This window comes from Pygocentrus nattereri, chromosome 3, assembly GCF_015220715.1.
Source record: "Pygocentrus nattereri isolate fPygNat1 chromosome 3, fPygNat1.pri, whole genome shotgun sequence".
Lineage (NCBI taxonomy): Eukaryota > Metazoa > Chordata > Actinopteri > Characiformes > Serrasalmidae > Pygocentrus > Pygocentrus nattereri.
The window spans coordinates 22,146,696-22,159,114 of NC_051213.1; the positions used below are offsets into that span (position 1 = coordinate 22,146,696).

At 39.1% G+C, this 12,419-nt stretch overlaps 1 protein-coding gene across 1 annotated transcript; it reads right to left on the bottom strand.

Annotated features, from left to right (window-relative positions):
- Positions 1-5,322: 5,322 nt before the first annotated feature.
- LOC108433573 (tRNA selenocysteine 1-associated protein 1) lies at positions 5,323-9,287 on the bottom strand. The gene is made up of 7 exons (XM_017708232.2): positions 9,189-9,287; positions 8,184-8,281; positions 7,908-8,007; positions 7,715-7,767; positions 6,693-6,846; positions 6,518-6,554; positions 5,323-6,410 (listed from the first exon to the last, which is right to left on the bottom strand). The coding sequence occupies exons 1-7, from the start codon at positions 9,210-9,212 to the stop codon at positions 6,286-6,288; spliced, it is 591 nt and encodes a 196-aa protein (XP_017563721.2). The 5' UTR covers positions 9,213-9,287; the 3' UTR covers positions 5,323-6,285.
- Positions 9,288-12,419: the final 3,132 nt, after the last annotated feature.

A 12,419-nucleotide genomic window follows, 5' to 3' on the forward strand; every position in this document is an offset into this window, starting at 1 on the left:
TGTCCCATGACTTTCACAGGACTCCAATAGGAATTGTCAACACAGTTTCACTCACATGACCCTCTCTAGGGCCAGAAAAGGGAGTGTGGGGAAAGTAGACCTGCTACATCTTTCAGTGTAAAACTTTACATATTACAGATAATCCTTTGTATTTTTTACTTTTTTGATTTCTTAATGATAGTAAATTGACTATCAACTCCCTGCTATTCACTCTCTATTCAATTAAATCCACATATGGAAACATAGCTACAAAAACAGTCCATTTTGAATTCAGCATTTTTGTGATGTCACGAAAAACCAAGGCATTTAAATATATCCAACTATTCAGCATACATTTGTTTAGCCCCACCCCTCAAAGTTGTTGTCGGAACAAAACCTTGTATCTCTAAAAGGGTAACTTTAAAGCATGTTTTTCCTTTTTCAAGTCATTATGGGCCATTTCATTTGGTCCATTCATTATGAAAGTTTGACACAATGTAAAGAACAACTTGCATTTTCAAATTCTCAAAAACTGAAAAACAATGAAAAAACGGAGATAGAAGTTTTTGTTTCCAACAGCAGCGATATTTCTATAATATTTCTCAACTTTTATTTACATTTGAACAAAAACTGGAATGACCTATATTATTCATACCCTTTGCAAACTATCACAATCTATGGAAAAATCCAAAAGTTCTATACCATTCCAAATAGTCTAAGCTGATACCCTGATTCATTGGGAACAGCTGTTTTAATCAACTCAATAGGTGAAAGACAGCAGCTCTCTGCAGTTGGTTTGTGGACAGTCATGGCTAAGACAAAGGAGCTCACTAAGGACCTGCGGCTGCCATTGCGGCTGCTCACAAGTCAGGAAAGGGCCATAAGGCCATAGTGCAAAGTGGCCACAGTGCAAAGTATTATTCAAAAATACAAGACGTTCCGCACTGTGGAAAATCTCAGAGGACGTGGTCAGAATCCAAAAGTGACACCTGTGCTGGCAAGGAGGATAGTGAGAAAGGTGAAAAAAATGCAAGGATCACCACCAAGGCCATCCTGGTCAATCTGGGCTTTGCTGGTGGCAACGTCTCAAGGCAGACCGTCCAGACACTGCACACTGCTGGGTTCCACGGACGCAAACCAAGAAGGACGCCACTTTTCCAGAAAAGGCACACAAAAGCCCGCTTGACCTTTGCAAATGCTCATCTGGACAAAGAAGACAACTTCTGTTTTATGATCAGATGAAACAACAATGGAATTGTTTGGCCACAATGATGTATCCTTCATTTGGCGTAAAAAAGGAGAAGCCTTCAACCCTAAGAACACCATCCCCACTGTCCTCACTGTCGAACATGATTTGGGGATATTTTTCAGCCAATGGTCCAGGGAAACTTATCACAGTAAACGGCACCATGAAAAATAGCAATACATCAAGATTCTCAACAACAACAACAACAACAACAACAACAACAACAACAACAACAACAACAGGCAATCTGCAGAGAATTGTGGCCTTGTGCACCAGTGGACACTTCAGCACGACAACGACCCAAAACACAGCAAAAGTGGTGAAGAAATGGTTAGTGGACAAAAAATAACATTTTGCAGTCCTGACTTGAATCCAATTGAGAATCTGTGGGAGCTAAAGATCAGGGTGATGGCAAGGAGACCCTCCAACCTGAAAGAGTTGGAGCTCATCGCTAAAGTTGAATAGGTAAAAATACCAGTGGACCCATGCAAAAGGCTGGTCAGCAATGATAGGAATTGTTTGATTGCTGTAATAACGTATAAAGGCTTTTCTATTGATTATTGAGAAGGGTATGAATAATTTTGGACATGCCACTTTTTATTCAAATGTAAATAAAAGCTAAGAAATATTTTTTTTCCACAATGATGCCTCTTGTACATCGTCTTATTATCTTCTGGGCGATACCAAAAGATTTCCAGTCAAAAAAATTGCTGGTTGAATAAAAGTAACTAAGTCAAAATTTGCCAGGGCCATGAATAATTTCGGGCTTTGCTGTATGTATGTATATATATACACACACACACACACACACACACACACACACACACACACCTGCCAAAAGTATTCACTGACCAATCCAAATCACTGAATTCAGGTGTTGCAATCACTTGCATGGCCACAGGTGTAAAACACCAAGCACCTAGGCAGACAGACTGCTTCTACAAACATTTGTGAAAAAATGGGTCGCTCTCAGCAGCTCAGTGAATTCCAGCATGGTACCATGATAGGATGCCACGTGTGCATCAAGTCCAGTCATGAAATTTCTTCGCTACTAAATATTCCAGTCTGTTAGTAGCATTATAACAAAGTCGAAGTGATTGGGAATGACAGCAACTCAGCCACGAAGAGGTAGGCCTCGTAAAATGATGGGGTCAGAAGTTGGTGCGCATAGTGCGCAGAGGTCACCAACTTTCTGCAGAGTCAATCGCTACAGACCTCCAAACTTCATGTCGCCTTGAGATTAGCTCAAAAACGGTGCATAGAGAGCTTCACGGGATGGGTTTCCATGGCCGAGAAGCTGCATCCAAGCCTTAAATCAACAAGCGCAGGAACTCTTAATGCTTCAGCAGACCAAGAGATTTTCAACAATTTCATGCTCCCAACTTTGTGGGAACAGTTTAGGGATAGCCTGTTCCTGTTCCAACATGCACACCAGTGCGCAAAGCCAAGGTCCATAAAGACATGGATGAGTGAGATTGGTGTGGAAGAACTTGACTGGCCTGCACAGAATCCTGACCTCAACCCAACAGAACACCTTTGGGATGAATTAGTGCGGAGACTGAGAGCCAGGCTTCCTCGTCCAACATCAGTGTTTGACCTCACAAATGCACTACTGGAAGAATCCCATAAACACACTCCTAAACCTTGTGGAAAGCCTTCCCTGAAGAGGTAAAGCTATAGCCATAATACCACTGACCGCTGACTGTGGAATATTTAGAAGTGAGAATTTCATGAATGGCATCCTGGAATTCACTGAGCTTCTGAGAGTGATCCATTCTTTCACAAATGTTTGTAGAAGCAGTCTGCATGCCTATCTGCTTGGTTTTATACACCTGTGGCCATGGAAGTGATTGGAACACCTGAATTCAAAGATATATATATATATATATATATATATATATATATATATATATATATATATATATATATATATATATATATATATACACACACACACACACATATATATATATATATATATACACACATACACACACACACACACACACACACACACACACACACACACACACACACACACACACACACACACATATATATATATATATATATATATATATATATATATATATATATATATATATATACATACACACACACACACACACACACACACACACACACACACAATTACATGTCTGGATGAGGTAACTACAATATTTGCTCAGAGAAGTATTTTGAGGGAACACTTTGCATGTATAAACACACAGGGTTGGACGTTATATTCTTCAGATACTACTGGAATTTGCTTTCTGTGATGGATTGTTTGACTGATAGAATAGTTAAATAAATGCAATTCTGGAATGTGTTGCATTGATCAACTGTTGCTGCACATACACTGAATTTACTATCAGCTTCTGAAAATAGTCTTTATTTGTTCACAGTCTGACATTTTTGTTGATCTGGCAAGAGCAATCAATCTCTCAAAAGAAAATCATCAGCTTAATCTCACACACAGTAAACTAGAGGTCAAAAAACTTTCAGTGCAGTTAAACAGTGTTTTCACATATAGTTCGTTTTAAAAGAACCGATCCGAGGTCTGTTAAAGTGAACCTGGAAGGGAACCAAATGTAAATGACCTCAGTTCTTTTTGTGTTCACAATGTAAGTGAACTATAAAGAGGACTGTTTTCTTTCTGGTCCTTCAAGCCCTCAGATCACTTGTTTAGACCACAACTCCATTAGAACTCAAACCCCTTTCACAGCACTCATGGTGCACAACGCTTGACCAAGTGGGCAGCATTCTCTGATAAATCCAACCTATCAGGTGACTAGAAGAACCACCAGACCTGTCTGCTGCTCTGCTATTGACCACGCTGAGACGATTGGAAAGTGTATTGCCGAAATTGGAAAAATTGCCGTGGTTGACTCCATTTTCAGCTGTGGTCCTCACTGAGCTTCACCCGGCAAATTTTCATTCATTCAGCGTTCAGTGTGAAAGGTGACTGGTGACATCTTGTATAAATAAAAATAATGCATGGCCACAACTTGGTAAGGCGTGGGAATGAGTTGCTAATGCCTGGCCACGACTTAGTAAAGCATGGAAATGAGATAATTAAGTCATGGCCATGACTTAGTAAAGCGCGGGAATTAGATCCTAATGCGTGGCCACAGTTTAGTAAGCCGTGATCTCGTTCCCACGCCTTACTAAGTCACGGCCAAGCATTAGGATCTCGTTCCCACGCGTTAGTAAGGTGTGGCCACGCATTATTTTTTATTGATACAAGATGTCACCAAGGGACTCTGCAGAAAGCAGCTGCAAATTGCGTTGCATGCCCAGCTCGAGCCTTTAACACAAATTGTGAGCTCTCGCATCTTATCGCTTTAATATGTCAGCGCTGCTGTCTGTCTCACATCACTGACAGACTTTATCCTGAGTAGAACCTTAGATGTGTTTTAGCTGCTTAAGTGCTGAAGACTGTGGCTGTGTGTACAGTGAGCCTTGAGGTCTTCACCGTAAAGCACAGGTAAAGCTGACCAGAGCCGTTTTGTTTTTGGCAATGCACAAATTAATCAAAACACAAAACGAACTACAAAAGAACTGAACAGAGGCCACCTTGAGACTTGAGAAGTTGTCTCAGTTTGGTTAGTTTTTGGGGCCGTCTACTTGAGTCATGAACCTGGGTGTTGATTTACAGTGAAGCAATTATAGTATGTACAACTTATTTCTGCTCAAATTTCTACTATGCAGCAAAAAGAATCAAACCCTTAGATTGTGAACAAATATTATGTCTGTTTTAAAGTTGCCCAACTGAAATCAGGATGTCAGACAGCCAGGTAACAATCAAAAGTGAAGAATGTTTGTTAGAAAGTTAAAATGAACAACAAAGTCATTGGTAAATTTGACGGCCTGCTCTCATATCACGCTCAAGGCCACTAAGCCACATCTTACATGAAGAGGCCAGAAACTGGTGAGATCCCAACAGAGATATATTCATTTTGTCATTTTACCTTTTTTTGTAATTTGAGCTCTTCAATATGTCTTACATATACAAAAAAGTAGTAGTTTATAACTTCTATGGAGTTCAACTCTTGCATACTCACGATTATGCAGACAATTTCTATTGTTACTAGAAGTCTGTTAATATACATAGTTTAATTTCAAAATTTACACATTGAACTCTAGCAAAGTCTCCAAAACTCCAAAGACTTGCATGCCACAAAGTCAACTTTGCAGTTTTGACACAACATGACCCAAGAAATATTGAGTGATATTATCAATATAAACATGATCTGGGTAGCATAGAGCACTACAGCACTATAAACACTTATGACTTTATGTAGGCTCTGCTCAAAATTAATTTTCGCAATTGTTGATCATTTTTCCTGACTTTCCTGAAGAATCTAAGCTTTGCACAAAATGAATCCTATCAATAATTTATTGCTAACAAAAGACAACTTGTTATCATCATGTTAGCATCATGTTAAGACTTTAAGTATGATAGGCAACTAGTATACAACATATGTCTTACAATATTAAGAGACCAGCTTTGACTTCATGCTTCATGAACTGAATGGCTCGAGTGCAGTTCTGGGTCTGAATTGTAGAAGAACTCAATACATGTTCTTTATCAATTAACACAATGAAGTAAGTGTAAAGGGGTCTTAATGGAGTACACTTGCTTAAACTCAGGAATGAGGGACAAGTTTCCTCTTGGATGTATTAAACACCAAGAAATTTCAGGAACCAGTAAAGGACCAACCACCATACTGAAATTTCAAGGTTTAAGTCTCGTTATGACTCAACCAAAACACTGCACAGGAAATGAACACAAAGTCTTTCCGAAAACAAACTACAAATCACCGCAGATAATTTCAATTAGCCAAAATACCATAGCAAGGAGAGTTTGTGCAGCTTTTCTGCTTATAAACAGGAAAACATTTTTGTCACAGATACTCATGAACTCCACAGACTCATGTTTCAGACTCACTTCCAGTCTGCCATCTATGAGGGCTCAGGAGAATGTGGCATAAAACATCTTCATTCTCCTACTATGAAGTGTTTTAGCAGATTAATCCCCACATCAGAGGAATACCATTCTATTCAGGAGAGTCAGGCACATGCAAAGCAGGCCAATGGCATTCCATGAGGGCATCATAGAGTTCCTCACTGTCCTCCATAAACTGTCTGTTAACTGCCACCACATCCAGGTCCACAATGGGTTCTGGAGAATGATCAGAGGTCATAAAAATGTGGCAGAAAGCAATAATGGCATGTTATAAGTGTCTTGGGGAAATGGGTAATTTGGCAAAACCGTTTGAGAGCACTTACCTTCAAGTCCACCATCTTCATTTGTGTTTCCATAAGCCTAAAATGTTGGAAAATACCAAACATTTAGACATACAATCACAGTGCCACAGTGTGGAATAATGTAATAAATGTACAATAAATGTTGCAATTTTACTGACTTATTTACATACACCTGATGGTAGAAGGCAGAACATACCTGATAACTGTAGCTGTATCCACCATAGCCACCTGTACTCTGGTCATATCCCCAGTTTGAATAGTAGTTAGGATTACAGTACTGCTGATAGTACTGGTTCAGATCATATGAGTTAGGTGTAAAGTACCTGTTGTCAGAGTGCCCACTTTTGTTTCTGTGACAAGAACATTGAGGCAACATAATGTGACATAGTGCCTGTGTCCAGTTTACAAAAGCACTGACTTTGAAGCCAATGATATTTTAGCAATATGCTCAGCAGATTCTAAACTTGTAAATGAACACAATGACCTGTAACAATGCTAGAAAACAAAGGTTATAGTTCATATAGATGCAATACTGCATATATTTCTGTGATCAAGTTTTAATCTGAATGTATCATAATCAGGGGTAACCAGTTTTTATCTTAGGGGACCTATCTAAGTGTTTGTAGTGTATTTTGTAAGAGCATTATACTATGTTATACTACATAAATACTTAGCTTTGTTAATAAAAATCTAAAAAACAACTTTACAGACAGAAATAATAATTTATTCATTTTTATATATATATATATATATATATATATATATATATATATATATATATATATATATATATATATATATATATATATATATATATATATATATATAGAGAGAGAGAGAGAGAGAGAGAGAGAGAGAGAGAGAGAGAGAGAGAGAGAGAGAGAGAGAGAGAGAGTATGAAAACACTCCGTAGAAAAAAGGGGATTAGGGTAACTTTCAGTTGGGCAAAAGGTCTTGAAGGGCCACCTTTGGCCCACCAAAGTTTAGTAGCACAAATTTTATTGCATGTTTATCTTCTGCAAAAGCATTTTAGTGGACAAGTGAATATACAGCATGTGTGGTTAACTGTAAAAGAATTGCATGTGAAAGTCTTCATCACTCTGTGATAACAGCAACATCTCAAAGTTTTGAACCACACATTTCTAAATAAATCAATAAGAATACAAAGCATAAAATACCTAACTGCTGCCAAAGATGGGAGCAATGAACAATGCCTACCTGTTGTCTCCTTGCCTCCCATAAGCTGCTCTATTTAGCTTGAATCTTTTGGGCTAATAAGGAAAAAACAATATTCAGCATTTGCACATGGATTAATAAGAGATTCTAGAACAAAAGACAGAACCAGGTTGGGAAATACTGGTCTATGGATTCCAGTAGCAAATGGGTGAGAGATCAGCAAAACTACATATACCGGTGCAGCTCCTGGGACAAGTTTCCCATTGACTTTTCTGAGGCATCTCTCTGCTGTAGCTTCATCTGCCAGCTCTACAAAGCAATAACCAGCAGCAGCCCTGCAATGCACCAAATAACATAGAATACAGCTATATACACACTTTATGCAATCTGTTCCTGGGAAATGTATATTAATTATTTTTTTAAGGAATCAATTAATGATTTAATTCTATTTTGTCCATCAAAGCAAAATTATGCTTCTCCATGGTCAGTAAAGTGTAGGATGGAAACTTACAAATTTATTCTGTTGCGAATAATTCTTACACTGACCACCAGCTCTCCCATGGTGGCAAAAGCACGGGAGATGAAATTTTCATCCATGTAGGGCTCGAGCTTTAAAGAGAAAAAAAGAATAAGAGTAGCTAAAAATTACAATTAAAAGACTAATGTTTTGGTGACTGACAAATTCTTATCTGTTGACAGGGGCGCAGCTCTTACAGGAATTGTGGAGATGGAGGGCTCTGTAGCGACCTGGACTAAAAAACTTTGCTTGCTGTACAATATTAACCTAGATTTGGTAAGCAGGACCACAAAGACTGAATTTTAACATCCAGGAATGTGTGAAGCAACCCTGCCTATTGTACCCAGACTAGCCAGCAAAATCTGACTTCACTTCTGAAAAAAATTCATGCCAAACCTCACAGACCGTGACTGTCGACAACAAACCTTTGTTACAGAAGCCAAAAGTGAAGCCCGTCCAGTGTTTAGTTAGCAGCTAACACGAGAAGTTCACTGAGCAATTCTCACATTTAACTCTCAGTTAAATCAGGGGTGCACATCTCCGGTCCTGGAGGGCCGGTGTCCAGCACAGTTTGGAGGTTTTCCTTCTCAAACACACCTACTTAACCTGGCAATTAACAAATAAGGGTAATCAGGTGTGTTTGAGCAGGTAAATCACCAAACTGTGCTGGACACTGGCCCCCCAGGACCGGAGTTGTGCACCCCTGATTTAACGTATCACCTTTACTGAGAAACTGGGCACTGTAAAACATCCCCAATAACTAAGCGTGCTGTTAATTTAAGGCCGGAGTTAACCAGCTATCTAACCTAGTGAGCTCTGCTACCTTATGAAGTTATTAGCTAGCGTCGCTAGGTTACTTTAGATAGCGAGGTTATAGCGCGACAGCTAACTGCTGCACAGTCCCGGCCTGCTGTACCTGCAGAACTGAACAACGGAAGAAACTCCGGAATCTTTAGTCGGTTAACATGTTTTATTATCTGTCGCACACGGCGCACTTACGTTTCCCATCCACAAGCAGCTCATGACTCCCCGCAGCTCGGCCGCCTCCGTCAACTATTTAAAAAGATCTGACCGCGCTTCTTCTCCACGAGCTCTTAGTCAACTTCACTCAGAGCGGTCACTAGCGCCATCTACCGGATTAGACCAGGAAAACAGGACGCCTCTTTTACAGGAGAATATAAATAAATAAGTAAATAAGTAAGTAAGTAAGTAAGTAAGTAAATAAATAAATAAATGTGTGTGTGTGTGTGTGTGTAGTTGTTTTTTATCAGTTTAAACAACACAATAACAAAAAGGCCTATTTCATTCTAATTAATAAAGTGAGGGACTGTGTGATTTGTTTGGTACAAAAACTCACAAGCCTTATAAGTTGACCTCAGGGAAAAAAGAAAAATGTTTCTAAAATATTTATTAAAAACTGGGCTCTTTGCTTTCTTTGGTTCTTCCCAATGTTGGAGGAATCAGGTTTACCCAGCGGCAATGCAATCATGACAGAACGACAAAACGCCACCAGATGGCGCTAAACTGCTAATCTTTTTACACAGAGAAACTTTTTCCCCACTTCTTAGCGTTCTTCTACTTTTCTTCTGGTTCTTTTCTTTCCCAAATCTCACAATCAAGTCGAATTAATAGCAGTTTTTTTTAAGTAGCGGTCTTAATGATGTGAGGCTGATGTCGACCCAGAGTATGAAGTAAATGAGGTAAGACGGAGCATACGGGTTTCTTACCTTTTATTTTAAGGCAAGCTAACACACCTATTTCTTTAACCGCGTTAAGCTCGGAACACTGTCTCCATTAAAGCATACTCAGAGGACATCGTATAAGAAATGAAGTTTAGCTTGGTGAGGCAGTGTCTGAAAACAGCCTTTTAGCTGTAGCTCCTGTAGCAGCCATGAGCAAGTCTCTATGGTATCACCGTCTCCCTCCCGCAGGCAGCTCGATGTGGAGTGAAGTCCCACAGTGAAAGGGGTTAATTGCTGCCGCCTACTCGCCTGATTTGAGCTACTTCACGCCTGTCGAGCCCCATCGCATCAAGAAGGCCACAGTCCAGTAGGAGTCACTCAGTATCATTAACAGGCAACACGCACACACACACCCTAGAAAACACACTGCCACACAGCAAGTCTAATAAGATTATTATTCAATTCATGGATATTAGAATATAAATCCATAACTTTGGAGAGCCGAAAAACAGAAAACAGAGCATGTACGTCGCAGTACATTAAGACAGCAATACCAACAGAGTGTGACGCCCGTTCGGCAGTAGGGGTCAGTGTTGCCTTCTTTTTAAGACCAAAGCAAAACGCGAAAAAAGTGATCGTACCACAAAGAAATTGACCAAAATCTATCTATCTATCTATCTATCTATCTATCTATCTATCTATCTATCTATCTATCTATCTATCTATCTATACACACACACACACACACACACACACACACACACATATATATATATATATATATATATATATATATATATATATATATATATATATACAATCATTCAGCCCCACAGGCCTGCAACCCGTTAGTACTCTGGTCTATGGTGTCTGTAGTGCTCTACAGATATCCATTATATTCAATGCCTTCTATGTCATACAGTTCGGTCCATAAGTGATTGCTATGGCTTCTGGTTTTGTATTCCAGCACTTTGAATCTGAGATGAGACAATGCGGTAAATGTGCAGAGTGTTGCCTTTAATTTCAGGGTGTTGAAATAAGCACACTGGATGAAACATTTTGCTGCTGTCGGGACAAAACCAATATTTTTCATGTTTTACCTAGTTTGAAAAAGGCATTTGCCCTTTATGTTGGGTCAAAATTATGTGATGAACGGACTGCCAGAAATTGTCCAAAATTACTTGGAAAAATACTTTTCTCCATTTACTTTCATTAAAAGTGAAGAGCATGTTCCCTTGTACTGCAAAGTTACCTTTTTGAAGATACAAGGTTTTGTTCCAGCAGCAGCAATACAGAAATTACAACCCTTCTTATACATCGCCACCGTCCCACTCACACTCACTTCAGGGACCATAAGTAATTGGACAGTCGATGACTCAGCTGTGCTGTGGCCAGCTGTGTGTTGGTGCATTATTAGTTTATCCACAAGAGAGCTAAGAAAAAAGTGTAGATTTGATACTAGATGTGGAATTTTACTTATTGCTTTTGTCTCCTAGAATGAGGACCAATGAAGGGTCCATTTCAGTGAGATTAGCAATAGCAAACAGGCTGACAATACAAAAGCAGGCACAGTTGTGGATAACAGATGAATACATAAAGAAAACTGTTGAACAGATCAAAGACACTGTCCAGTATGTAGCAGGACTGTGGCCTGAAACATACTACTAAACTTAAAGAGAAGACGGAAGCAAAATGACTCTAAAGAAGCAGAAAATGAAAATGGCTGCATTGCAGGTCTGACAGAGCATCAGCAGGTTTTAGGCTGAAGTTAAGTTAGGTTTTGGGTTAGGGTTCAGTTGCATGTCATAGAAATGTCGTTTACTATTAGTTAAAGACAAGCTTTTACCTTTACAAGGTAAAAAAGTGTTACCAAATTCCAAACCAATGGCTAAATATGTCAGTTATGAGTTGGTTTCCAGTGTGTCGGGTTAAGCCTAGACCTGAACTACACGGCATTCTGAATTGCCATTTTCCCTTTAAAGGAAAATTTGTCCCAGGACTCAGCTTATTTTCTGTCTGGAAAACAAACCATACATGCCCAAGTTGTTTTTATAATATTTTTTTTTTCCCTGAAGACGTTTAGTCCCTCTAGTCAATTCCTGGCATTAGGCATGGCACTTTGCTCCATGCTCCTGAGCCTCCCATTCTACTGGAAATGCTTTTCAATGGAAATTACACAAGCTGTTTACGCACAATTGAACACCTGTGTAAGCAGTGTGTGCACCTTAAAGTAGCTGAAGTCACTAATTAGAAGGAGTGTGTGGATACATATAGTGTATGTTAGATTCTGTTCATTTGTCCAGTTATTTATGAGCCAGTGAAATGATTGACTATTTATAAAAAGGGCTTTATTATTTACCCAGAATAGATGAAAATACCCTTTCATTAAAGCTGAGATTCAGATTGCTAACTTTATACTCATGATTTTATTTCAAAGTCAGTGAAGTATAGCAGGTGTATAGATCTAAAACTGTCCAATTATAGACCCCACTGTAGATCCTTTACTGTGCTGAAACAAATCACAGGTCTGTTTTGAAGGAAAGCTGGA

Excerpts from the sequence above, each read along its gene's own strand:
- LOC108433573 (XM_017708232.2), bottom strand. The coding sequence starts at position 9,212 with ATGAGCTGCTTGTGGATGGGAAAC. Across the intron at positions 6,847-7,714 it reads GGGAGGCAAGGAGACAACAG|AAACAAAAGTGGGCACTCTG; the intron begins GTAGGCATTGTT and ends TTCTTGTCACAG. Across the intron at positions 6,411-6,517 it reads TGAAGATGGTGGACTTGAAG|AACCCATTGTGGACCTGGAT; the intron begins GTAAGTGCTCTC and ends ATCATTCTCCAG.